This window comes from Sporobolomyces koalae (genome assembly GCF_050403365.1).
Source record: "Sporobolomyces koalae JCM15063 DNA, S_koalae_JCM15063T_v1_ctg9, whole genome shotgun sequence".
Lineage (NCBI taxonomy): Eukaryota > Fungi > Basidiomycota > Microbotryomycetes > Sporidiobolales > Sporidiobolaceae > Sporobolomyces > Sporobolomyces koalae.
Genome location: NW_027481762.1, coordinates 526,958 through 553,398, shown reverse-complemented (window position 1 = coordinate 553,398; position 26,441 = coordinate 526,958). Strand labels below are relative to the sequence as shown.

The following is a 26,441-nucleotide window of genomic DNA, read 5'->3' as shown; positions in this document are numbered from 1 at the left end:
CCCTAACCCTAACCCTAACCCTAACCCTAACCCTAACCCTAACCCTAACCCTAACCCTAACCCTAACCCTAACCCTAACCCTAACCCTAAGACAACAGAAACACGACCTGCGAGTCGCGACTCAAGACGCCGACCCGGACGACACCGCAGCGCTGGCCAAAGTTGAGAGCACAGAGTCGAGGCTGACAGAGGTGTGCGCGAGCGTGTACTTGTACCGAGTCGAGAAGGAGTGCTGCGGGGCGGGCGGGGTCGAGAACGGCGTGGTGGTCGAACAGCGAGAACGGCCTCGTGGTTTGGCGCGAGCAAGGCGTCCGTGGTAGACACAGGGTAGGTGTCGTGGTAGGCGAGAGCAACTGCTGCCCCGAGTCGAGTGGGAGAGAGCGAGGTCGAGAGAGGGCGAGAGGGGAGAGCGGGAGAAGCGTGCGGGGACAGCAAGGCGAGGAAGACCGGTAGCAGAGTCTGGCTGGTGTGTACACGCTACCGTAAGACGTGCGGTACCTGAAAGCCGGTTCGAGGTGGGTGCAGACGCCTGAGACAAACCAACGCCAACTTGCTGCGTCACGTGCACACGCTGCAGCACTTTGCTCACTACCTCCTCGCCTTGCCCCTTCAGCCCCGCTCTGGGACTTCTTGCGGACTTGAACTCGGACTCGACAACACCGACTCGGCAGCACCCGGGCGAGACCTCCCGGACGAACTCCCTCTCCTGCGTGTCCGCTGTCCGACGACCGAAACGCCTTGACAGCCGCGGGCGCTCGGCGTGCTCGTAGGTCTGGGCAACTGTGCCTACTTCCACCGGAACGGGCCAGGGCTCCCGCTTCTTGCTACCCGTCCTCGACGGTGAACCTCTCTTGCGACTCTTCGCTTACGACTAGCCTAGGGAGAACAACCCTAGTTCCCTTCCGCCGCCGTGTCGCTTTGTCGTTTCGACTTGGCTCACTTCGCTCCTGCAGTGGCCACACACGGAAACGCCAACTCTTGCGCTCGCTCTCACCGCTCTGTCCGACGCTTTGCAGCCTCAGCTCCCTTGCGGTACTCAGAGCTCTTTACCAGTACTGCTCTTGTGCTCGCTCCCAGAACCGGTGAAGCTTTCGCTTGCTTTGACGCTGTCTGCGACTCGAAACCCTCCAACTCTTGACTCGCGAGACTCGACTCTCTCTCTCTCCGACCCCCAACTTTCAACTCTCGGCTTGCACAGCGCGCGCAGCTTTCACCACCTTCTCCCGACTCAACGACCGCCTTCCCTCTTCGTGGAAACCCAACCAGCCGGTCACAAGGCTGCCAAGTGGCCTCTTTCGAGACAACTACCTCGACCAACGCTCTGCTGCCTCGGTTGTCTCTTCTTTCTCCTCGTGACACCTTGCCCTTTGCACGGTGCTGAAACCTTGGTTTGGCAGCGCGTCGCAACAACGCTGCAAGTGACAGTGTCCGACTGACCTTGCGTTCCAGTTTTGGCTTTCCTCACACTCTGCTTCTCTCCCCGGTCGCTTCCAACTCCTGCCCGGTGCAGAGCCGTTCGCAAGCAACAAGCTGTCTCGCTGTTTGCTGTGTTCCCCTCGTGTGACTGTGAGCACCGCAAGAACCACTGCTTCGCTACTCGAGCTTGCTTGAGAACCCCGTGACCAAGCTCCACCTCGCGGCGTTCTTTCGCCTCTCGTTCGCTCGCAACCGCGTGGCTGGCCTAGAGCTACTGCGTCTCGGTCGAAACGACTGACACAGGTGACTCTGCTGACACAGTTCTTGGTTCCCGTTTGACCTCGCAAGTCTTCTCGCAAGTCCGCCTGCGCACGCTCGAAGCCAGTTCAACTCACTACGTTGACGTCGAGCCGTAGCAGACGCTGAAGCGCAACACAGCGCCTTGGAAGTTCCTGCAAGCTTTGCAACCGTGCTCGTCTCGGAACCAGCTAGTCCGGACGTCTGGCACAGCTTTACCGCCTGAAGTCTCGGGTTCCAGCCAACAAAGACACCTCTTTGCGCCGCCCAGGGTCCGTACGACAACAGCGCGCACACGCTGGAACCTCGAGGGCAGCTGCAAAGCAGGCTCAAGTCAGCAAGGTCGTTTTTTTCAAAGAGTGCTCGAGTCTTTTTTTCGCTTGTGAAGCTGCAAGGAAGGCTTGCCTTTTTGAACTTTTTCTTTGGCTCCTGTTCCGACCCGCTTTCGTACTTGCCTTGCCTTGCCTTGTTTGCTTGAGTCCACCCTGCCTTTACCTCAGGCCACACCTCTTCTCCTCGTCTGTTTCCGCGGCGCTGCTTGAACTAGCCAGCGGCTTCACTGCTTCAAGCTCGCGCTTACGAGGAGGTTAGAGCACCAACACGCCTACTTTCAGCTGAATTCGACTCTGAATGCCGGAACTCCGACCAAACCCTCAAGGTTCCGTACACTTTTGTCCCTGCAACTTGCTTCCTGATCGACAACGGTGGACTCGGCTGGTACTCTCAGAGTCGGCTCGAAAACACTAGCTCTGGTCTGTTTGTCCTTTTCTTTCGAGGGGTACTCGGACTTTCTTTTTTGCTTGACTCTTTAAGCTTGAGTAGTTATACGATTTTAGAGTGCAGTGGAAACATGGTTCAGTTGCTCGGCTCGCCGAAATCTGGAGCAGAAGCCTCGTAGCTCGAAGAGCCTCCTGGAGTGTTGACATTTGGAAACGTCCGTGCACCAGGTTTCCCCTGCTTTTTTCTCCAGTTCTCGAGTTTTTGTCGCGTCAAGAGCACAAATACGTCTCTCAAACGCTTTGGAAGACCCTGCCAGACGCAAGAAGAAGGACACGGCGGACAGTCGCCCTACCTCGGTTCGACTTGCAAGGTCAATCTCTTGCGGTGTACAGGATTCTAGCCTAAGCCCCGACTCGACTACATGCACCGCGCAGAAGCTACCCTGGTAGGATTACGCTAGTGCAGGGCTCGCAGAGGGTACGGCTCGGCACTACGCCTTGTCGAGAGCTTGAAGAGCTCCTCGAACATTCCTCGCGTCGAGTGCTCCGCTTCAAGGTTTGACAAGGCATGCGGCACAGCCTCCGCGCGAACATCGTATTGGAGGGTTCCTACCTGTTTCGGCTTTGCCATCCACCAGCGCGCGTGTCGACAACACCCCTTCATCTCCTCCTTCAAACCCAATAATCGAGATGGGGTACGAAAAAGACTCGGCTTCGCGTGATCTCGACCTAGAGCAAGCTCCCCTCGAGGTTATCAAAGTCGACGTGCGTCACTCATGACCCGGTCCACCCATCAGTCGGGAACTCACGCTGACTCTCCGAATGCGCTTGCAGGGACAAGAATCTCGGATCGTCGCGTTCTTTTTGCGCCTCGCGGAGTGGCTGCTGCGCCTCAGCATCGCAGGTTACTCCTGGGGCTTCCTCTTCATCGTCCGGGATGCGTCGTCAGCTTACCCGGACTCTCGTACCGCGTCAAGATTGACGGAGGGGCAAATCGAGGAGGGAAAAGGGCTATTTGCAGCTGGATGGTACTACCTGGAGGTTACGCCTGCCTATAACGGCGTCTGGATCCCTCGATCCGTGATTTGGGCCGGCGTGGCACTCGTCACGTTCGGCTGGTACGGGAACAAGCCTTTGCTCAGGCTGGGCCGAGGGATCTGTTTGATGCTCTTCGTTGTCTTCTCTCTTCTGAACCTGTGCTCGCATTGACTTGTCTGTACCTTCCCTCTCGCAAAACTGTAGTATCTGCTGTCAATGAGGGCCCTTTCTCCGCTTGTGTGTACTTCTCTTGTGTGAGAGCGTTTCCAGATCGGCGTCGCGAGTAGGCTCGAGAGTGACCAGGGGTACGTAGGCAAGTGGACGAGATCAGCCGGTGTTCCGGCTCAATAGCAAAGCTCGAAGCGAACGAGGTCGAGAGTGCGAAGGAGAGGGAAGATTAATTCGAAGGAGAACCGCGTCGGTTCGCCAACGTGGGATCCATTCGAATCGCGGTTGCAAGTCAGATCATGCCCTGCCTGCCTCGACACGTACCTACTGCCTATAGGACATCGCCTGCATCTCGACCGACCTTTCGAGTGCCCGTACAGCCGGTCTCACACCTTGATCAACAGAATACCCCACACGCATGCCGCCGCCCACCGAGCCGCGCAAGCTGCTACCGATCCCAACGTATCTAGAGACCGAGCTACCGTCTAGTGTGGTGTCGCTGAATGCGGACGAGCTTGTACCGCAACTCTCGAGTTTGTCGACCAACACCTCCGCCTTGATCCGCCAGTATCTCGCGAATCGCAATCATACCGGGCGCTTGGACGCCATCGACCAAGCGGCAGAGTTACTTGTCTCGCACGTCGGTTCCCTGCGCGACGCGTTCGACAGTTTGATCGTGTTCGCCTCACATATTCAACTACCAACTCGGCTCTCTCGCTTGCTTCGGACCTTTAGTCGATTCGCTAGCTGTCCTGCTGTATGGGACCGGCTCGATACTGCGCAGGCTCCGACCCCCCGCTCGCCAGTCTGCTTTTAATTGATCACATTTGCAAGAGCGGCGTGCTCGCAGATGACCTTGCTTCATGCAGGCATCTTCGCCTCGGGACTCAACGAAGCACGATCCACTGTATCGCAATATAGGAAGCAACCACTCGCGCGTGCGCCCCAGCAAGCGGCTGAAAAGCCTCAACGCTGCCTTCTCGAATTCCAACGTCTCGCTCGCTCTATTGCCGGCCCGACTACACGATTGCAAACGACATTGAGCGGCTCACCGGCAGTGGTAGAGAGTACTTGCGTTTCTGTCGGCGACCTCCGACGTTCGCCTCGGAGTGCTCAGATCCCCCTTGAAACGCTCAAACCGCACGCTCAGGTTGCTGCTTCCGTTGTTTCGTCTTTGCTCACGTCAATATGGGCACTGGAATAGGTTCAGCTCGGTTTCGGAAGCATTACCGACGTTCCGAGTTCTCTCCTGTGCTCTCCCGCCTCCTGCAAGCGTCTCTCCTCATCCTCATTCCACCTTCCAGCGTTCATGCGTTCTGGAGATTGCCCTGTCAGGGGAAACCGCTCGTGACCGAACGCGCAGGTTAGCTCCATTCCCCCTTTAGTTCCGGTGCCAGGCAAACGGTTGACTCGAGCCCTCGTCATAAAGATCCCTTGACACATCCGGGCAGCGTTTCGCAACACGTGCATGCGATTCATGGCGGTTCCAACTTCAACCTGGATCTCGACTATCGAGCCACGAGGACCGGGGATTGCGCTAGGTGACATTTTCTCCCTCTTCAAGGTCTTGCTCCGCTGACTCCCGAGTGACAGCTGCAAGGTGAAGCAGGACATGAGCAGTGAGTTATGCCCGCCACATCGACTCGAGCTGGAGACGACGGCGCTCACCCCTTTACCGCTCGGCAGATTACTGGACTCCATATCTTTACTTTCACTGGAAAAATGGCAGGTACATCCATTTCGTGTTCGCATTAGATCCAATCTAGTGGACCTGATCGCTCGTCATCCAGCTTCACGGCGCTACCAGAACCCGGGTTGCTCATGTACGTACATCGCTTCGTGTGTACGCTTCAGAATTGGCTCAACATCCTCCCGCTTTACCAGATACTACCTGCAAAGGTCTCACAAGGATGACGAGACAGAGGTGCTCGCATTCCCGGAAGGAATGAGAATGCTCGCAGGCAATCCCTACGTTAGTCAGACACCTCGCTCGATGAATAAATCCTCCTGTTGAGGTCGAACTGGGTGAGCTTACAGGTACGGTCTTACAACGACTCGTCTCTCATGGCCAAAGCGATCGGGTGGAACTGCCTTGGAGGGGACAAGCTTGGGATGGACAAGACTCGCAATCCTTTTCTGCCACCTGTCAACTGTCCCGTAAGTTCGCTTGTGATTCTGCTGGAGTTCGCGACCCTTTGTTGAATTGAAATTCCTCTTTTCAGAATGGATTGCGAGGCGAAATCATGTTTCCGTCATGTTGGGGTACGTTCTCGGCGACTCGGTCTGTTCCCGAGCTGTCTCTGACAAACCCTTACATTCAGATGGGATCAACGTCGACTCGTCGAATCATCTGTCTCACATGGCCTATCCGATCGATGTCAGCACTTTTCGCGCTCTTCTCGATCCCTGCGCGATGCCCTTGAACTGGTCATGTCTATGAAACCTCGCAGAACGAAGCTGGGCCGTGTCCCGCAACACACCCGAAACGAGTCGTGACCATCTTTTACGGCAAGCTCATGATATCCTGCTCGTGCGACACAGGCAAACTGAGAGGTTGCTGTTGCAGAGACCTGGTGGAATGTGGATCCGTTCAAGGATGAATGGGACAATGCGATGAACTCCTCGCAGCCGTTCGTGCTGTCTACCGGCGATCCACTAGGGTACGGCTATCACGGGTGAGCAAGATTTCCTGGTGCCGTTCCTCCTACAACCAGCTCGGGCTCATTCTTAGAGGGAAATGCGATTTGACAGCGATTTCCTCAATGGTTGGGATATCGACATTCTGCAGAAAGCGGTCAGCGAGTGTACAGCGGATTCTGGAGTGATCGAAGAGTAGGCATGTTGATCTTCCGCTCGTGCTCACGAATCGAGACTGAGCCGTCCTCCCGAAAGCACAGATGTCCCGTGTTCGAGTTTTTCGACTACGATACGGACCACGCTCCGAACGAAATGGGCTGCGTGCAAGCCCCGGCGATTCAAGAATCGGTTCTGGGCACGCTCGACGCCCTTCCGGGTTGCAATCCGGTCGAGTACGGTCCGGACGATGTGACGGTCTGCAACGAGGACTCGATACCGGCAATCGCAGAGTCAGTCAGAGTAAGCGGGTATCTCCTGGGTAAGAATCAAACGCTCGAAATCAGGAGAAGCGAGAACGCCAACGCAGGAGGCAGCAGCAAAGGAACTACGACGCCGGTGCCCGATGACTCTCGCGCTGCCGAGTCGACTCGTATCACCTCGACGTCTTCTGCGCTCGAGGACGCCGCTACCCCGGCGAGCGTTTCCGCTTCCGTCGAAGAATCTTCAAAGGTCACGTCCGCTTTCGAGCGCAACAAAGCACTCTTCCTGTGTCTCGTCATCTTCCTGCCAGTCGTCGTGTTTGTCGCGATCGTCTTGTGCTGCAAATTCAGTTGTGGACGAGAACGGAAACGGACGCTGGCACGGGAGAAGAGCGAAGATGCCGATCTAGCGCGGGAAGGTCAGCTTTTTCCTTGAGAAAACGGATTACTGGCATCCATCCATTACTGATCTCGCTGATCGATCCGTCCAATCCAACAGAGCGATCCTTGCGTGCTGAAATCACGTCCGACAGTGACACTGATAGCGAAGAGGGAGAATCTGATCGTTCTGGACCCAGACATGTTCGATAGAACTTTCGAGATCGTTGCACTGCGACTGAGAACAGACACGAATGGAGAACGGGGTATGTAACGAGGTGGTCCGCAAAGTCAAATACTGGAGAGTAGGAAGGAGTGTGTGCGATAGATCACTCTTTGAGCTTGAGCGCAGCGCCATAGCCGACCGCGACGGCGACGACCACTACGGCACCTGCCCAGGAAACTGGTAGCCCGTGTTGCGGCTGTGCGTGTCGAGCGATAAATGTGTCAGTAGACTCGATCTCGAGCAGAACAGGATGAATTTGACTTGCGAGAGAATGGAGCCTTGCTGCTGGTGGGCCCTCGTGCGAGGTTCCGCCCGATCTGCCGCTTTTTGAAGCTTGACCGCCACTTGCTCGTCCGCCGCCACCAATCGTTGAATCAGAATCACTCGCGAGCTGCTCGTGAGCACCGAGGGTCGAAGCGAGCGTGTGCGAGAGGTTCGGTATCGACGACTCGGAAGATGCGGGAGACGGCGTCGCAGGAGTCGGCACAATTGTCGTGCGTTTCCGTCGGCGAGTCGCGCGTTTCCTCGATGGTGATGAAGACGACGAGGGCGAACGATTGAGGCTCGAGATCGCTTCGGTTGCTCCTTCGTGAGCCGGTCGATTCTCGCGGTTGCGTTCCTGCTCATCGGCGTCCTCATCTTCGTCGTCCTCGCTATCGTCGTTTTCAACGTTGCGCTGTTGCTGCTGCTGCTGTTTCTTCTTGTCCTCCCATTCTTTGACGACTTGCCACAGCTTCTCGCGCTCCTCTCGCCAGCCTTCCTTCTCGCGCTTCCATCCTTCCTCAAACACGTCTCTCCAGCCTTTCCATCGCTCCTCGCACTCGCGCATGACTTTGCTCTGTGCCGCCTCGACTCGCGCTTCAACGGTCGTCTCCAACGTCGCAATCTTGTGCTCGAGCAGTTTGATCGTCGCCGCCGCCTCCGAATGTTGAGTTTGCAACGATCGCCCGAGTTGGATCGCCTCGTCGAGTTCGGCTGACAGCGCGTCGAGTCTCGCGTGCAGCGCAACGTTCTGCTCTTGCAGGACGAGGCGTTCGCGGGCAAATTCTTCGTGACCTTTCGTTGACGAGGTGTTCAGTGTCGAGCTTGCATGCGGTTCCGACGTGGTGTGTTGGTCCGGATCGAGCGGGGCCGCGGGGGTACCATTCACATGGGGTTCAGGAGGAGGAGAAGATTCTTCAGCGACGACGGTTTCGACCGAAGCGACACTTGCGACATCATCATCATCATCTTCGACGTGGCCTTGTTGATGATGTTGTTCATCGTCACGTTCCTCGCGTTCCAGCATCCTCGCGACGGGACTCTCGCGTCCATTGCTTCGTTCACGGTCCTTCTCCTCGCGTCGTTCGTGCTCTTCGAGCATGAGCCGGCGCAAGTTCTCGACTTCCTCCCGCACGCCCTCTTGTTCCTTCAACATACTTTCGAGGTCTCGGATCCGTCCAACGTGCGTTGCGAGGTCGTTCAATTGTTGTTGCAACTGCTGTACCGATTCGTTCGTAGCACCCGGAGGTGGACGCGGGGGGAACGCAGAGGTGGTAGGATACGGCATCGGGCCACCGTTGAGCATCGTCCGGGGCGGTGGTGCTCCTCCGGTACCGCCTCCGAGGGTATCGTGCACATCGCAGAGGGTCGAGTTGACATCGGTCAGGTTCGATCCGGTGTCTCTTGATTTTTGGAGTTCTCCCTGTGGGATACAGAAGAAAAAGCGCAACAATCAGTAAAACATCGCCGAATTTCTGAGCTAGAAGGTTTGACAGAGACAGCATTCGTACCTGTAACCTCGACAGGACATGTTCGAAACTGAGACCGTTCTGGGCATTGATCGGTGCGCGAGCAGGTCTCCTCGCGATCGCTCCTGTTCCGGCCGAATTCGCGCTCACTCCTCCCGGTCCCGATGGACCTCCGAAGTTCTGACCTCCGATCTGAGTCCCTTGTTGCTGCTGTGCGCCACCTCCTGGTTGTTGTTGCTGGTGATGCTGCTGTTGCTGGTGCTGTTGCAATCCTTGCTCTCCGGCCTGGCGGTACCAGTTGTTGAACTCGCGCGACGATGCGAGCGCGTCGTCTGGGTTCATGACGAGGTGGACCTTGGCGGCGACTTTGTGGTGCACGATCGTCTTGGTGTCATCGGTCAAGATGTCGATTCCAAACTCCTGCACGCATGAGCGACGAGATCAATAAGGAACATTTCCGGAGGAAGGAGAGAGAAAATTGACGACTGACGACCACGTCGTCCGTGTGGAGTTCAAAAATGTCGGACTCTGCACTCTCGGGCGAGAGGCGTTCTCCGTTGATAAAGGTTCCGTTCGACGATTTGACGTCTTTGATAAAGACCTGCGAGCACAAGCGGAATGTCAGGGTAAGGAATGAACGCGTGGGTGCGTATGGAGAGCAAGCTACTTTTAGGTCTTCGGACCAGACTTCGGCATGGGCACGACTGAGGACCTTGGAATCAAAGTAACCGTTGGTGCCATTCGGGACCGTCTTGGCGTTGGTCTGCCTGCCAATCTTGACCTTGTGTCCTGGGGGGTCGAGCGAGACTTGTTTCGGCACGAACGTGTTGTTCAACGGGATGAGGTGCAACGCCGGGAAGGGTGGAGGGCTGGCGGGGTTCGCAGCAGCTGCCGACGACGACGACGGGATCGAAGGGGTCGAGGTCGTCGTGGTCGGGGGCAGCGGTTGGGATGGAGACGGCGTCAGCGCCGAGGGTGGAGGACGCGGCATGGCGGGTTCGGACGAGGCGGTGAGCGCGTGCGAGCGTGGAGAAGAAGCGAGTGGGACAAGCGTCGGTGCGACGTCAGTCATGCCCCGCGTGGCACAGGTACCGCTCGAGCGAGTAGGTCCCTTTCGACGTGATCGTTCTCGAGCACGCCCAAGTGGCACAGACGTGAAATGTGCACGAGTGCGAGCAAGCGAGTTCCACCCTTGACTATCGTCGTACGTCGCGCGCTCAACCCGCGCGATCCGCGTGTCCTTGATCTACAACACTCTCTTTGCACAGGGCGACTATCAAATCAACATCTACCGGACCTGATTGCGTTTCGCCTCGAGCAACGCTGCCTTGATCTGTCCGAGGTACTTTGGGATCAACAGTTTCGTGTGTTGGATCGTCGGCGCCGCAATCTCGTACACCTCGTTCGGCGGTCGCACTTGGCTCGCAGGACGCGAGTCGACCTCGTCGTGCGTGATGACATCGAATTCTTCCGACGGCCCGCGCGTTCGAGTCGTCGATTTCGATCTAGACAATTTCTTCGGACCTGGCGCCGGCAGGCTCGTCGGAGGCAAACGAGCCGTCGATGACGCCGGAGACGACGAGGGGAGCGCGATCGAGACGTTCGCTTGACCCGCCGCGCCTGCCAGTTCGTCTGCAGACCACCACGCCCATTCGAGGTCCTGTCCCGCATCCGTTCTCGTCTTGACGATCGTGTGTTCCGGATCCTCGCGTCGGTACTTGCCCTGCACGACTTCTCGATCCTGACTGAGAAACTCTTGCCACATGCGCTCTCGATCGAATCGCATCTTTTCCTTCCTGCCCTCGTGCGCATCGTGCTCTTGCGCTGCTGCGAGGAGATCGATTCGAAGCGAGAGGTCGTGGTACACCTTCTTGTACCGGGTCCAGCCGGCGAAATGTCGTGCCTCCGCCACCACCTGGTCCCGCGACGGCATCGGCGTCTCGGACGCTCCGTTCGGCGACGACGGTTGAGGAGTCCCAGTCGGTAACGAATCGAGCATCGTCTCGACCGCGACTCCGGCTCGAGTGTACGGGCTTGACTCTGTGCTCGAAGGCGGAATCCCCTGCTTGATGAACTCGAGTCCAGATCGACACCAGTCGAGTAACGGGTCGAGAAGGGTGCCTCCGTTCTTGGCGAGTTCGTGCACAAAGTAATACAGCTTTTCGTGATGTCGATCCGTCAATTTGATGAAATCGGAAGGATCTGTTTTGTGGTTGATTCCTTCCTCCGGTTAGAAGCGAGATCATTCTTTCTTTTCTTTGAGAATAATCTCCCTTACCTTTGTGTTCCGAGAGCGAGACCTGGATCAGGTCGTCCAGGAATGCCTGCAAATCTCCCACTCGCTCGCTGAGTTTCGAAGCGTTGGCAACTTTGTAAATCGTGTCGTAAAACACGGCGATTGAAGCATGCAACAGTCGAGGCGTGTTGGGTTCGAGTGCAATCGCGAGCACCTGTTCTCGATCTCGCAACCGGTAGTAGGCACTGTCCGTCATACATGTCAAATACAGTGTTAGCTCTCTCCCGGGTGTTCCGGAGTAATCCAAAACGTACGCCAAGAGGTTTTTGACATCCTCGAATTTGGTCGAACCAGTCCGGTTCGCTTGTACCGCTTCCTGGAATTCTTGGTGCCATCGATCAACGAGCTCGACGTCGCTTCCAGATCCTCGCTCTCTCATGATCGTCAGGACAATATCTTCATCGTTGTCAACTAGAACAGTCGCGCGGACAGTCAGCAGTGAAAGCAGGAGACCAGAATCAACTTCGCTAGCTCACTTGCGACTTGTTTCGTTTTCTGTCGATCGACGTACGAAGCTCGCACATGAGCTTCGAGGACGACTCCGATCGACGCTCGTGACAGTTTCTTCTTGTACGCTTCGATCAATTTCTTTTGATGTTTGATCGCGGTCCCGACGATAATGCTCCATATTCTATGGGTACGAAGTCGAGACCCGAACGTCAGCTCTCTTCGCTTTTTTCTCCTGTCTCGTGCTGGACGAGCTCACCTTTGAAACAATGACTGCTGGCCGGCTGGTTGACCGAGAACAAGCTGGACGATGGCTCGGATAGCTCTGCGCGTAGTACAAGCTTGGCGTGAGTAGTCTTGGGCGCGACCGATTTCGAACATCTACGCACAATGTTGGGTTGACGAGCGCGAGTCCGACTTTGATTGCTCCATACGGTATCAAATCGTGGAATCTTTCAACTCGTCCGAGAGAGCTGCCGGTCAGTATACGTCCAGACCTTGGAGGCGAGACAATCACTACTGCTCACCCTTTCAAGATGTTGAGAACCTCTGCCCCGTTTGTTGAGCCGACAAAGATGTAACTGTCATACATCGTCGAATATGCGATCAGCTTGTCACTTTCGCAACATGCCGAATAGAGACTCACTGGAGAGCGTAGGCGACCCAGATCTTGGCCCATTCTTCCGCCTCTCGATACTCTTTTGGGAACGCCTTGACCGTCGAATATTTCTTGACGAGAACCATCGTCTTGTCGAGCTCATCTGCACACGGACCAGGGTGAGATCGATTTGAATGCAACTGCGGGAATAACCCGATACGAGCCGCCATCAAGACTGACCACCTGCAATCAGAGCTTTGCGATACTTGATCCAGATCGTTCTAAGAGTTCTGACTCTTTTGCCTGTCTGAACCCAAACTCTATGTCGTCTGTCGTCAATATGGTCTTGTTCTTCGCCTCGCTTGACCCATTCTGCCAATTCCGTCTTCGAAACGTGATCCTTGCCGGCGAGCAGGAATGTCTCGAGGATCTGTCGCGCCTCGGCCAAGATTTCCGAGTCGTGTAATGCGGCGGGAGGTGACGAGAGCGCGATCACGACATGTCGCAGGTACGTCTGAACTGCCGAGCGGGATGCAGGAGTGTCCGATGAGGCATAGGGAAGGAGCGGCAAGGTGAGCGAATTGCGAGGGTCAAGAGCTGACAGCGAGCTCGCAAATTGCTGGATCGCGGGCCAGCTGCGCGTGGCGTGAAACAAGGGCTGCTCGTCTACGACGAGGACGCGCGAAACGATTCGAAACACCTGAGAAGCGATTGGTGAGGTCAGCAACATGTCAAAACACAGAGCTCGAGACGAGAGCAACTGACGGTCATGCTTTTTGATCGCGCTCGGTCCTCGACGACCGCGATCCAGGCATTGTATTCGGGTGCAGGTCTCTCGGGGTGCAAGAGCCTCCACATACTGTCCATGCTCCCAGGCACGAGGAGGTCAACCCTGTGCATGGCTCCGAGGGAGGGACGAGACGGCGCTGCAGATCCGAGAGGCCGTATCGAAGTCGCAAGGTAGGAACCGACAATGCGGGTGATTCCCGTCGCGAGCATTCGCCTGGCGATCACATCGAGTCAGACTCGATCGAGCGACAGAGGGTACAGTACGAGCGAAACGCAGCACGACTCGCCGTTTCGTGATCTCGCCGCGCTCTTTCGTCGAGCTGAGGTCGCGCTCGGCGAACGAATCGATGAAGGGTTGGATCTGGTCCGTCCAGTACGTTTGTTTCGCAGTTCGAAGGACTGGCATATTTTTGATGAACCTAGGTATTGGCGTGCCAGTGCAACGCAATGAGTTAATGGGTTGGCGTCATGAGCGGAAGATGGCGGATCAGAACCGCGCAAGGACGTCACGAGCCGTACCTCCAGTACAGATACCGACAGAGAGGACTCTCGATGACGTTGTCTTCGTCCCACTCGTACGCTTGCCACTCCTTCTCTCGCTCCTTGTCAATGCCTCCCGCTGCTCCGAGAAAGCTGAACCATCCTTTGCCCTCTTGCTCTCTCAACTCCTTCGGCTTCGAATTGGGTCCGTTCGCGTACGGCAAGAATGGGTCGCCGTAATGCGACAGAGTCCCGATCTGAGAGAGTGCCGAAAACTCGCGCTGGAACTGACAACTGCATAGTTTGCAACAACCAGTCACATCGTCGTTAGCCAAATTCGGAACTGGCTATGATGTAGCGCATAAGAGAGGGTTCAGTGCCATACTTGGTCAAGATGCGGCAAATGTAGTGCCGGTCTTGGGGAGTGAGCTCGATCGAACCGCTCGAGACGGGTGATTTTGACTGGCTTCGACCGTTCGTCCGCTCTCGACCGCTGCGAGCGTGCGAAGCACCCACCACCGATCCAAGCTTGATCGCTTGATCGCTCGATCGAGGCGAGGAAGGCAAAGTTGGCGAAGTCGGAGGGGACGAAGGAGGAGAGCTTGTAGCGGCGAAACTTGGGATGCGTCTCGAGCTCGCCGATTGTAACGAGCTACTGTGAGACGTGGTCGTCGTCGAGGATCGCGACAGGACTCGGTTGATTCCGACTGAAGGTGGATTCTTGCCTGCATGAGCTTGTGCAGCAGATCTCCTCCGAAACAGGCCCAGCCCCGTGCTCTTTGGTGCGCGCGGGTTCCCATCGACGCCGGGTTCGTCGGTACGAGTTGTTTGAACAGGATGCGCCTGTTCGGGATCGTCATCAAAGTCTTCGGTGAATCGAGAGCCGTTCGAGGCTGTTCTTGACAAGGAATTTGACCTCGCAACTTTGTTCGAACCGTTCGTGAGCCCGAGCCCGTTCACCTCGTGCTTATCCTGGCCAGGACGACGTTTGCATGAGTTACGGTGACGAGAAGACCGCGCGTGTGGAGGCACACCTGTTCAGTACTTGGGTATGTATCTCGCCCATCAACCGTGTTCTGCCCGTCTTCATGCTGTTGAGACTGTCTCGAGCTGGTATCGTCAAGCGTAGAGTCGGTTCGAGCGACCACAGCTGCGTCGCGATCAGGTTCGGTGTCGATGATCCGATCCGTCTTGTTCGACGTTGTCGTTCTGCTTTCCGCGTCCGCTGGAACAGGTTTGCGTTTGACCGAGTAGTCGATGAACTCGGACATCGAGGCACGGGCTCTTGAGCGAAGAGGCAGAGGCAGAGACGAGAGAGAACGCGCTGCCGTGTGGGGGAATTTCGATACCTGATATTCACGAGCTTGGAATGACACCGCAGTGTGAGTACGGCAAACTCAGACGGCGATCTTAAGGTCAATTTTGTTTGATGGCAGCCGAGACAGAAGCACTAGCAATCCGAATGGTACACGACACTGGTTCCAACTACTTTCATGATTTGGCACTGATATTATCAAGGAATTCCTCCTGTTACTCGTCTTTCGAGTCCTGCGTTTTCGGTCGTCACAAGAGAATGTCAGTTTCTGATAAGAATAATTCGGCAATACCGGAATGACTAACGTAGCTGCTGTCGATCGCGCCAAGCAAGAGCTGCAACACGAGAGAGGGGAAAGGGTTAGCCGTTCCCTCCATACACGAGCAATCGACAGCTCGACCGTTAAACTCACCTTGACGAGCCACAGCTCCCTGGTTTGTACGGTAATAAGAGAGACAGCGTCAGCAGAAGGACAAGGCATGTTTCGACAGGGAGGACTAGACTAACGGAGTCAAGTCGACAGGAGGATTCGCCCGAGCTGTTGCAGCAAAAAACAGGGTAGCTCGTTAGTTTCGTACAGAGGACGGGGCTTGAGAATGTAGCACTGACCCATGTCGTCCTGCTCGTTCTCGTAGTTTCCGGTCGTATCGACGAGCCCACCGACGATCGGGTCCTTGTCGATCTCTTTTGTTGGGGTAGAAGGGATCCAGCAGTATTGCGATAGGCATACGAGTCACATCAGCTGCTGCAGGGAGCAATCGCAAGATTTCGCGCGACCTTCTCACCTTCGAGGAACTTGCGTGCGCCAATATCGTTTCCAACCGTCGCGAGCTGGACCGAGAGCGCATCTTCTCCGTACGGCGTGCGCATCAATTGATCTTTTGCGTTCTTGATGACCCGTGCGAGCGTGTCCCGAGCTTCTCCACCGGGAGCGCCGTCCGTCACGGCAATGATCAAGACGGGTTTGCGCAACTGGTTCGCACGGGCAGGGCCGAGCAGGAGCGGCTGCAGGATCTTCTGGTCGAGTGCCTAGAAAACCTCTCGAAAAGCGAGTCAGCTTGGGCTCGAACGCTCTCGAAACACTGCTCGTATGTCAACGCACCGTTCCGAGAGGAGTCAAACCTAGTATGTACCGCGATGACATCCGGGATCAGCACGAAACGAGGGGACAAGACAAGCGAAATGGACGCACCCGAGAACTTGACTTGCTGGATCAGCTGCATCGCGCCCGCCTCGTTGCGGAGGTTGTGACCTTCGATCTTCGAGTTCATGAAGCGAACTTCAATGCCGTCGTCGTCAAAGACGGAAGCAGCTTGCGCAACGCGCGAAACGATGAGTTTGAGATCGTCAATGCGTGAACCTCCCTCCTCTGTAGGCGAATCTCAGTATCATACTGAACCCCAAAAGGAAATTATCTTCGTGACGTACCGAAAGACATGGAACCCGAGTCGTCGAGGTAGAGGATCGTGTCGAACAAAGCGAGTCGGACGAGATCCATCGCGACCTCGGCGGGAAGTCTCCACTCGCTTGCGAGTTTCGCCAACGAACCCGTTTGTACGATTCGCTGAGCGATTTGTTCGAGGGATCCTTGAGGGTAGAACGCGCCAATCTTTTGATCCTGCACACCTTGTCGCAGGGTGTTGAGGATCAAGTTGTAATCGCTCAGGGCGCCTCCAGGAGCCCCACCCGGCTGACCATACTGCTGCTGCTGGCCGTATTGCTGCTGCTGCTGCTGTCCATACTGTTGCTGTGGCTGTCCGTACTGCTGTTGTGGCTGTCCGTACTGTCCTGGTTGCGATTGCTGACCGTACCCAGGTTGAGATTGGCCCGGGTACGGCAACTGCTGACCTTGTCCCTGACCTGGACGTAAAGAGGACGGGACGGGAGGAGGCGCGTTACCGTACGGCGTGCTCTGCCCCTGAGGAGGAGGAGGCGCGTTGCCATAAGGTGACGATTGACCCTGAGGAGGTCCACCGTAGCCCGACGAGTAGCCAGACTGAGTCTGTGACGGGTACGCGTTCTGAGCATGACCTCCAGAAGGGGCGCCGTATTGGTTGGTCGGGGGAGGACCGTAAGGGTTCGAAGATTGTTGCGATGCGGCGAGTCCAGGGTTGTAGCCGGGAGTTGCGGCAAGTCCGGCGGCTTGAGCAGCGGCGAGTTTACTGGCGAGTCCCTGTCCACAAGTCCGAGAGGTCAGTAATCCTGGGTTGAAGCCAGGCTTACACAGACAAACCTCACCATTGTCTTGTTGATTCGAGTCGAGTGAGGAAAGAAAGAGAGAGAGAGCAAGGGCGATTCACCCGCATGATGACGAGCCGCATGCGATTTGAGGCGGTGCAGACCCTTTCGCGAACCCCGCCGGGGGCGGTGCTGTCTCGGGCGCTCGCTCTCCTCGCACGCACAACTATGACTGTAGCGACCAAATGTGCAACTCTCTTGAATGCGTCGTCAAGCGCAGCAAAGCTTCACAGAGAGAGAGTCAAGAGCTTTTATGAAAATTTTAAATGTGCGCGTGTCGGACCACCGTGTGCAACCGCGATCTACGTCCGCCAGGGGGATACCACCACCAACAAGGAATTTGGAACCGTACAGAAACGAAAAGGGCGACTACGTGAGGGTTTGTCTTTTTATTCTCTTTCCTTAGTGCTTCTTCTCGACAACCACGTCGGCCTCGACGAGCTTGAGGTAGTCGTCCGCGCCGAGGTTGTCGGTCTCCTCTGCCGAGGCACCGGAAGCGACGGGAGCGGGCGAGTCCGACGCGATAACGGCACTGTACACGAGGCAGAATGCACCAAGATGGCGACAGCAGTGTCGGCGGGTCGAAGACGATGCACAGAGGTGAAAGGCGGATAGTGTCGACGAGTAATCAACAGAGGCAGGAAGTACAATGGATCCGATCGATAGACGGGAAGATAGAAAGAGCAGGAACGAAACTCGTCAGTGAGACTGAAGAGAATCGCTGCCCGCAAACCCAGCTGCGCCGCTCTCGCTTCTCGGTGCATCCGAGAGCGAGGCCGAACTCGTAGGCGAGAGAAACAAAGAGACTCACGCGTCGTATTCAGCGAGTTCCTTGGCGAGTTGGTCAGCCGAAGGAACCTCGGGGGCCTTGGGGGCGGAAGGGGTCGAGTACGACTTGGTGGCACCGGCGGCAGCAGGCTGTCAAACGAGCACAAGGAGCCTGCGTCAAGCCGGAGCGATCGTACAAGGAGGACTAGGGAAAAGACGACTTGCGGTCGAGGTGGGCTTGTACGCCTTCAACTCCTTGACGTAGAGCTCCTGGATGAAGTCTGCAGTGCGGTTCACATCGGTTCGGAGGGAGTGCGAAAGAGACGCGAGTTTGGGGAAATCGGGACGAGCGATGAAAGGTCAGTCTCGTGTTCTACCTCATCCGGACCCGCTGGCGCCTTGGCCCGGGGCTCGAGACCACATGAGCAGGACACGGTACGCACCCTTGCGAGCAACGGGCTGAGCCGAGAAGGACCTGGCAAGGGGACGGGCCTGGACAAGTCGAACCAACTCGATCAGTCTCGATCCTCGCACCCGTTCGCGCGCCGGCTCGGAGGACGCGGGGGTACTCACAGCTTGGAGAGCACGACGGGCAAACATGGTCTAGTGGTACGCAGGCGGGACGGTGGGAGGCGAGCGGACGTGGATTCTGGCGTGAACGCGGGCACGCCCTCGGAGCGCCTTTTTCCAAACCTCCCCTCGAGTGCGCAGATGGCGAAAGCGTCGGAGTCGGATCCCGACTTGCGACTTGCGTTCCTCTGCTCTCCTCTCTCCCTGATCAATCCAATCGAATCAACACTCGAAATCATGTTCGCTCTTCGTCAAACCCTCACCACCTCCGTCCGCGCTTCGTCGCTCCGCTCGTTCTCGTCGTCGGTCCGTGTGTGGTACGTCATGGCGGTTTTCCCCCCTCGTCTTCCGGTCTCGCTCTCTTCGTGTCTTCCTTTTCCCGCTGATGCACATTCGTGTCGATGATCACAGCTCCGAGGGTGCCCCTAGTGGACACGGCCAAGACGGCTTCAACAAGCGGGAGAAGGCCGAGGAGGAGAAGTACGTTCGCGACGCTGTGAGTCTCTCCCCGCCTGCTCGATCGATCGATGTGTGCTAGGGCATTGTCGCTGACATGTTGTACTGTGCCCTGCTCTCGCTTCTCCTCGATCTCTGCCCGATTTGCCGCATCGATCTTTCCTTCTCTGTGTGCTTCCCTTCGTCCGTGTTTTGGTTCAATTGCTATCTACAGGAGCGCGAGAAGCTCAAGGCTCTCCAGAAATCGATCGAGGCGTCCAAGGCTCACCTCGCCGAGCTTGAATCCCAACACAAGACCCTCTCGTCTTCGCTCCCCAAGGACGAGTCCAAGTAAATCATTCGACCGTCTACTCGTGCCGCTCAAACCTTCAAAGTACACTGCAAGTATCGCAAACGAATCTTCACTCTCCCAGGCGACAGTATCCATCATCTCCCCCTCAGTAGAACCTCGCTTCTCGTCTTTTTGAACATACCTCTCAGTCCCTTTTGTCATATAATCCGCGATCTCGAAAAATGCAGTTTACCTGATCCCGCTCGCCTTGATGAGCCTTGCGCACTAGAAACGCATTGCCTTCTTCGTGGACTACCCTTTTCTCATTTTGGCGATTCGGCATCGCAGATGACTACAGAAGCCATCGTCCAACGATAGGCCATGTCCAGAGAAACCCCTCGGAGACTTCTCATGAGCTTGGCAGACTTGCGATTTCGCTGGTGCAAACTCGTACTGAAGCGACGTCGTCGAGCGCAAAAGACGTCGAGGTGCTGCGAGTCGACTGGGCAGCGCGAGAGTCACACTGTGCACCGGGGTCGTAGTTCGTATTCCTACGACTCTTTGCTGCCGCCTACTGCGTCGGCAATCTTGGAGCGGAATCACGGATCCACAACTGTGCGTATTGATTGTTCGATCTCTGAGCGTGCTCAACTTGATGCGATTGGGTCGTCTTGAGCGAGCAAAGGATCAAATACTCGAGGGTCTGTCTCTTTCGAGTCTCACCTCACTCTCCTGCCGGTCGACTCGTACGAGAGACGTCGAGAATCAGTCGTCAAGGCGAGACAGTGGATGCCGCATGAGAAGAACAGTTACAAGCCGACTCGGAGCCACCTTCTAGGCCAGTCCCGCCGGTTGCTCAGAAGCGGACAGCAAGCCTTGCATTCGAAGCGACGCTCCTTGAACCCTCTTCGAATCCTGGAGAAACTGGAGAAACTACGCGTTCAACGTCTACGCGAGCGCAAAAACGCGCGGACCTCGTGTCCGAGCCTGCAGCAAACTGATTCGTCAGTCCAGAAGGAGGCCTCAGCAGAGGTTTGCGACGCTTTGATGATTGCGCATGACTAAAGGTGAAAGAGAAATGCCAGAGAGCAACGCAATCAAGACTGTCGAAGCCGCTGTTTGCGCTATTCTCCAAACTCGTTTGATTCATTGCCTTTCTTGAAGCTGTGCCGTGAGCCTGCCTGCTGTCACGAAGATTTCGGAACTAGATCGTTCAGGTCGCAGAGGGACAAGGGTATAGACGCATCATTGCGACACTTAGGTCGCTTCGAAGTACAGGTTCAGGACAGTCACTACAGTAAATATAATCATACAGACTAATTGGCCAAGCCTGAGGTACCACTTGTTCTTGTACCAACCAATTGTGACGAGTACCACGGAGGCCCAAATGACGGTTCGGGGGACCCAGACGTAGTGGGCAGGTGTGAACTGAATGTAATACCACCCATCCGCAAACAACCTTTTGCCCTCTTCGATCTGACCCTCCGTCACTGCCAACGTGGTGCGATAGTTTGGGTAGTGCCAGGAAGCGTTCCTGACGTGGTAGAGAAAGTTCCATGCATAGGCGAGCATGCCGAATTCCAACGGCCAGTCCTTCACGCGCTCAAGAACGGCGAGGATCCGAGCATTTCGTTCCTGCGAGGGTGCTCGGAGAGTCAGCGTGATCCTCGATTGGGGAGTGGACCGATTCCGGAGTGACGCACGTAGACGTTCGCGCGTCTAAGGGGGACTTGCGCACGATCGAGGTCACACGAAACCGAGTCCTTTTCGTGGCCCATCTCGACTATCTGGTTGGAGGAAGGAGACGGACGGGTGTTTTCGACAAGAATGCTGGTGGATGGCAGAGCCGAGACAGGTGACAAGCACCAACTTTCGCGCGGGAGGCTGTGCGGCAGACCCTGCCAAACCTTAAAAAATCGTCGGAAGCAGCTCGGTCCGAGACCCATAGATCCAAACCCTATACTGTGCCCCGCGGGCCGCAACTTGCAAGGCCTACATACTGTACTGTAATCCGTCGCGATGCCGCCGTACATTTATCATATGTAGCGTCTTGACTTCGCGGTATATACATAGTGTATAGTATGCCGCGGCTTCAGACGGCAAGCCGATGTACAAGCCCGAAAACCGGGGTTGATATTTCTTCACCTTACTATTATGATACAGCTGGCTAATTGCAGAACCGAATGGAATCACATTTTTCCCCCTTTTTGTTAGTTTTGCTTTGCTCGCATCGTAGCTTGACGAAACAACGAGCTAGTGGTCAAGGGAGTGCTATGTGATCTTCCCAGAGTGTCTGTGACAGGAACGCGCAATTGAGAGCGAGTGAAATGGCGCAAGCTGACTCTCCGTATTACTCACATTAGCGCGAGTTACTGGGGACACCCTCGTCTTACGAACTCGGAATTTCGAGCAATCATCACTGGGACCTCAAGAGTACACACACGAGCAACAAAGAGAGCCGGGAACAAGCCAGAGCCGACTCTGCGAAAAAAAAGGGGGAAATTTTTGGATTTGAATTCAGCCGGTTTTGCAATCAGCTGTAATAAACATTCCAGCAGAACCCTCACTCCTCAGGGGTCAATTGATATTCAGCTGTGACTTCCAAGACGGCTGCACAACATCTACATACTGTGCCAATATCAGAAAGGTAGCTTAGGGTTCTCTGCTGCTGCAAAGCGAGAGAAAGTCGAGAGTAAGCTCGATATGCGAGCTCAAGAGTAAAACTGCAAGGCGCACCAAGATCCGCTGGTGGTAGGCGAGGATCGGTTGGGCGACTAGCGATGAGGCGATAGGGGGACTCGTCAGGGACACCAAGCCGTGAACAGTGATTCGAGACTTGGATTCCGAGAGTCCTGAAGAAGAGAAACCTCGAGAGAGGTTTCCTTCGAGCGACTTCAATGCGAAAAGCGAGAACGGAGATAATCGGAGATAAACAACTAAAAAGGAGATAATAAAATAATAATCGGAAATGATGAGACATCCACCCATTGCCAACCTATCCCGACGACTCGACGAGCCTTGATCGTCGCAACCGAGTACTTCGAACCGATTCGATAGCAGTAGGGGAGCACCAGCAGGTGCGACGCTAACAAAAAGTAGTAAAAAGCTCGCGAGCATGGCATATGCATGGCTTGCGAGGTTTCGCAGAGGGCTTGAGGCGATCGTATCCGGCCGACAGTATATACGACCTGATGTCTGGGTACTGGGCGGCTCCGACCCCTCTCTGCCTGCAGAGTAAGGTCTGTCGAAGCGCGCTTCTGCCTGGAAATGCTGGCACAGGGCCACCAAGTCTGATCGCAGACCATCGCCCGGTCAGGCTTGAAGCCATCGATTCCTCTCAGCCAGGGCTGTTCACTCGTGCGCTTTCTCTAGTTCCCACTTCTTCTGGGCCCGGATTGTTACAAAGGCGAAAGTCTAGCCGGGGTTAGCGATGCAGTTCTGCAAAGTTCGCTGCTGCCCATTTCATTGCATTCAGAGAGATGAAAAATGCGCTGCGAGACATCCCGGAATCCGTCGACAAAAGAAAAGAAGCATCCCTTAGGGATGCAGAACAGCCAAAGTTGCTCAATGCTTAGCTACAGCGAGCGGCGAATCTTTATGGAAAATTGATTTTTTGTAACAAAAGATGATCGCTGTAGTTATCGTAGCCACGTTCAGCCATGATTAGAGCACAAAATCGGAAAGCAAGAAAGAAACTACGATCACGAGCGATATAACCCAAGAAAGGCTTGACGCTGGATGAATAGTTGGTGAGACAGGCAAAAAGAGGCAAGCACGCCAGACGGAAGGAGAAACAGAGAAAAAATAGGAAACGAAAGGAAAAGAGGCAAAGAACGGAGGAGAGAGAGAGACAGAAGAGAGAGAGACCTGGCATCGTCAAGAGAATATCGGAAGGAGATAAGGTTTGAAGACGTGACCTTGACCAGGTGTGAGGGGACCAAGCGTTGAATAAGCCAGCCGTAGATGGAAAAGAAGGGGAGGAGCCTGTACGAGACACGAGATACGAGATCCTGCACGGGACGCCAGTCAAGGTCAAGCTCCGAACGCAATTTGTTCAAGCGCAGAGAGCAAGAAACGTACCCTTGCCGATTCCTCCGTCACTAGTACTTGCGGGCGAGTTCACATTCTCCATTTGTGTAGCCACGGTCTCCGGTCCAGTGTCGAAAAGCTCCATGCCAAGTTCCAGAATTGGCCATGTATCCACACGATTCCCAAACGTGGGATCCTTGAAGGGTATATGACGCCCTTACGAGTCCTTCAAGGTAGTAATTCGATAGCGAAGTGTGCTCGTGGCCAGGAGCGGCCCAGTACGTCGTGTGAAGCGAGTTTGAGTCGCGCTTGGCGAGCGTGGACGAAGTAGCGTCGGCGGTAAATGGTACAGCGAAGTCAACGGTGAATGTGTCCAGGGTACCGTTGGCGTAAAAAGTCATGGTGCCTCCGGTGGGCAAGGCCGTTTCTTCCGAGAAGGCACGCGTCTCGAGTGAGGGCGATGCTTGCGAGTAAAAGTCGAGCAAATTCATCGTCGACTTGCCCTCCGCGTCAAGGACAAAGGGAACCTCAACTTCGACGCCTCCAATCGTAACGTTACCGAATACGCGTTCCTCCTCCTCTCTACGAGCCAGTCGGCGAACTGGGCTAGAGTTCGACACCGTTCCGCCTCGTTGCTTCACCTCGATGAGTCTAGCCACTGCATAAATGATGCCGGTGGCGCCTGCTCCGAGAGCGGCAATAATGGACGCAGCGTTGCCCGACCAGTCGGACACCGACTTTGAATCATCGAGGCATAGCATACGAGAGGCCTCATTGTCGTAGGCTATGGCCTCCCGTAACCCATTGGCACAATTGCCTCTCCTCTTCTCGAGGCGTTGATGGACGAAGTTCCCACGATTTTGGTCGGGCTCGTTTAATGAAACGGCGATAGCCGAGACGGCAGACGCAAAGAGGAGGAGGAGGATTTTGGGGTGGACGTGCATCTCGCTGTACCAGAGAGTCATTATGCGTTCAAGAAGCTACATGAGAAGAAGGCGTCGAGGAAGAACTCACGCGTATACGTGTATCCGATTTCGTCTAGCTGAGAGAACGGAAAGAAAGCTTGAGCGTGAGAGCGGAAGCAATCGCCTTCGACAGAAACGCCTCTGCAAAGCAGGCAGGCTAGCGTGCGTTGTCTGGGCTCTTGAAGCCTGACACATTCAGCGCCCAATGGCAAAGTCGACTCGACTGCATGCAGGGGAGGACGCGGACAAGCCCGGAAGCGGGGCAAGGATCAACTAGACCCTAGCTTGTTATGGCCGAGCGCCGACGTGCGACCCGACGCAGCATGCGTACTGTAGGGACGGCATGAACACGAGCCTCGCGCCGAAGAGCCTGGAGCGCAGAGAGAGGGACGCCGACGAAGGGCAGGCGTCGAAGGGGACGGAGAACCTTATGTCCGCTTGTGTCCGCTAGCTTGAAATGCCTGACAGGGGGAAAGTTTAAACGCGCCAAACCTCCGCGTGCGCCGCCCGCCTCATCTATTTCTATCTCCATTTCCCTTGGATCAACACGCCCGCGCAAGAGCCCAGCCGTGCCCGATGCATCGACATCGGGAGCCGAGGATGTATGTTCATGCAGCACCTGCTATGGCGTTCCGACTCGACAACCGCCGCTTCCTTCTCCACCGTTCTCCGTTCACAACAAGCTGCAAGCTGCAAACATCTCGCTTGCCATGAAGCTTCTCGCTCTTCTGTCCCTCACCTGTCTCGCCGCCTCGGCTTCAGCCCTCCCCGCAGGCCCGTCGCTCTCGCTTGAAAAACGCCAGGGTCACTGTCACGATGGCATGACGAGCATCATCGCGTATGACAACAAACTCCTCTGTATCGGTAGTCGTACCGTATGGACCGGAGCCGCGATCACGAGCATCGGGCAAGGCACGGTTCAAACGATCGCTTCCCGCGTCTCGGACTGGATCGCTTCGACAGTTTGGGGTCAGATCGATACGAGCCAAGGTCGACGCTTGGCTCGCCGCGAGCTCAAACAAGGCGACGGACTCATCTACCTCGAAGTTGGCGGCGCTCAAGCTGGAGTTCCGTTCATCCACGATGCAGACGGAAAAACGACCATCAATGTGCTCGACTTCATCGCTCGATCAGGATCCTCTCTCGCCGTTCGTGACGCGGCAGGCGCGGAAGCAACCGTCACCGGAGGTACCGCGACCTTCTACTCTAACGGAACCCTCGACAACTTTACGCTCGACTTTGGCGTTCCCGCCGCTGCATACGAGTCGACCTCGAATACGACCGCGCTTGCAAAACGAAGCTACTGGTCACTCCACACGACGTACTGGGCGAACCAAAACAACGCGCACACTTCGCTCAACTGGAATCAAATCCATGCGCTTGTCCTCGAGTCGTACGGCTCGCTCCCGAAGGGCGTTTCGCAAGCTTGCGGCTACATGGCCAACTCGGGCACTTGGCACGGAGCATTCCGACACTGGACCGGCGACTCTGGCTACCAGATCGGCGAGTGTCAAGCTGAGCGAAAGTACTAGCCGTCTTTTTATGCCAGCGGTAGATCCACTTCCTTCACACTCGCCACTCTCGTCTCCGGGGACCGCTTCGAGGTGTCAGACCAGGAGGAGGTAGTAGACTCGTAGCAAGATAGCCTCGCGTTGCAGTCGGATTGCAGGGACCGAATGGTGTTGAGTTTTTGTACGCGACTTTGCAAGATGTTTAGTCAAGTTCGAACTACAGTATCTCTAGATCGCTTTCCTTCCTTTTTTCTTCTTGAGGTTACAATTCGTGAATTCCAGAACTTGATTGACTGTTACTCACTTACTTCCTGGCTGAGCGAGTAGATCCAGTAATCCTCGTGTTGGATTGTCAGTCGCCTATATATATGGGAGGACGAGAAGAAACAGCAGCAGCAACAGCGCAACGTCGAGAACGACGTCAGCGAGGACGACAAAGATGAGGACGCAGAGCACGAAGGCGACCGCGAGAGTCCCCCAGCGCACGAAGGAGCAACCGAAGCGACCTCGAGCTCAAGTACTCAAGTTCCGTATTTTTTGGCAGAGACCACGGGCTCAAATGCTGTAGCCGCCTATGATTAACATTGATCCCTACCCTGTCGTGCTTCGAATGTGAATGGATTGTCATGAAAAATCTCTTTTCCTGCTCTTGATCAAGAGCCGATTATCTCGTTATTAAG

General features: G+C 55.7%; 8 protein-coding genes across 8 annotated transcripts; 3 read left to right on the top strand and 5 right to left on the bottom strand.

Moving 5' to 3' along the window:
* Positions 1-4,826: 4,826 nt before the first annotated feature.
* JCM15063_002578 (DUF1996 domain-containing protein) lies at positions 4,827-7,285 on the top strand (the record flags this gene model as incomplete). The annotated part of the gene is made up of 14 exons (XM_076677678.1): positions 4,827-5,001; positions 5,068-5,179; positions 5,232-5,257; positions 5,325-5,367; positions 5,429-5,461; positions 5,523-5,610; positions 5,676-5,795; positions 5,861-5,900; positions 5,960-6,015; positions 6,089-6,146; positions 6,205-6,313; positions 6,390-6,470; positions 6,536-7,113; positions 7,194-7,285. 14 exons carry the CDS (start codon positions 4,827-4,829, stop codon positions 7,283-7,285), a joined length of 1,611 nt encoding a protein of 536 aa, XP_076535376.1.
* A 116-nt stretch (positions 7,286-7,401) lies between these two features.
* On the bottom strand, positions 7,402-10,100 carry JCM15063_002577 (uncharacterized protein; the record flags this gene model as incomplete). Its single annotated transcript, XM_076677677.1, has 4 exons — positions 7,402-8,982; positions 9,071-9,448; positions 9,519-9,629; positions 9,696-10,100. 4 exons carry the CDS (start codon positions 10,098-10,100, stop codon positions 7,402-7,404), a joined length of 2,475 nt encoding a protein of 824 aa, XP_076535375.1.
* Positions 10,101-10,316: 216 nt separating this feature from the next.
* Positions 10,317-14,909, bottom strand: JCM15063_002576 (uncharacterized protein; the record flags this gene model as incomplete). The annotated part of the gene is made up of 14 exons (XM_076677676.1): positions 10,317-11,230; positions 11,307-11,509; positions 11,579-11,735; positions 11,801-11,955; positions 12,031-12,096; positions 12,161-12,244; positions 12,299-12,352; positions 12,418-12,532; positions 12,610-13,069; positions 13,135-13,372; positions 13,446-13,577; positions 13,678-13,932; positions 14,024-14,610; positions 14,673-14,909. The coding sequence occupies 14 exons, from the start codon at positions 14,907-14,909 to the stop codon at positions 10,317-10,319; spliced, it is 3,657 nt and encodes a 1,218-aa protein (XP_076535374.1).
* Positions 14,910-15,168: 259 nt separating this feature from the next.
* JCM15063_002575 (uncharacterized protein) lies at positions 15,169-17,194 on the bottom strand (the record flags this gene model as incomplete). The annotated part of the gene is made up of 10 exons (XM_076677675.1): positions 15,169-15,186; positions 15,259-15,288; positions 15,366-15,384; positions 15,461-15,491; positions 15,563-15,637; positions 15,739-15,982; positions 16,056-16,075; positions 16,146-16,322; positions 16,382-17,126; positions 17,192-17,194. 10 exons carry the CDS (start codon positions 17,192-17,194, stop codon positions 15,169-15,171), a joined length of 1,362 nt encoding a protein of 453 aa, XP_076535373.1.
* A 399-nt stretch (positions 17,195-17,593) lies between these two features.
* JCM15063_002574 (ATP synthase subunit H) lies at positions 17,594-18,559 on the bottom strand (the record flags this gene model as incomplete). The annotated part of the gene is made up of 5 exons (XM_076677674.1): positions 17,594-17,723; positions 18,003-18,109; positions 18,185-18,240; positions 18,403-18,451; positions 18,533-18,559. The coding sequence occupies 5 exons, from the start codon at positions 18,557-18,559 to the stop codon at positions 17,594-17,596; spliced, it is 369 nt and encodes a 122-aa protein (XP_076535372.1).
* A 111-nt stretch (positions 18,560-18,670) lies between these two features.
* On the top strand, positions 18,671-19,319 carry JCM15063_002573 (uncharacterized protein; the record flags this gene model as incomplete). Its single annotated transcript, XM_076677673.1, has 3 exons — positions 18,671-18,846; positions 18,941-19,025; positions 19,200-19,319. 3 exons carry the CDS (start codon positions 18,671-18,673, stop codon positions 19,317-19,319), a joined length of 381 nt encoding a protein of 126 aa, XP_076535371.1.
* A 4,037-nt stretch (positions 19,320-23,356) lies between these two features.
* Positions 23,357-24,046, bottom strand: JCM15063_002572 (uncharacterized protein; the record flags this gene model as incomplete). Its single annotated transcript, XM_076677672.1, has 1 exon — positions 23,357-24,046. One exon carries the CDS (start codon positions 24,044-24,046, stop codon positions 23,357-23,359), a length of 690 nt encoding a protein of 229 aa, XP_076535370.1.
* A 914-nt stretch (positions 24,047-24,960) lies between these two features.
* On the top strand, positions 24,961-25,782 carry JCM15063_002571 (uncharacterized protein; the record flags this gene model as incomplete). The annotated part of the gene is made up of 1 exon (XM_076677671.1): positions 24,961-25,782. One exon carries the CDS (start codon positions 24,961-24,963, stop codon positions 25,780-25,782), a length of 822 nt encoding a protein of 273 aa, XP_076535369.1.
* Between the last annotated feature and the right edge of the window lie 659 nt (positions 25,783-26,441).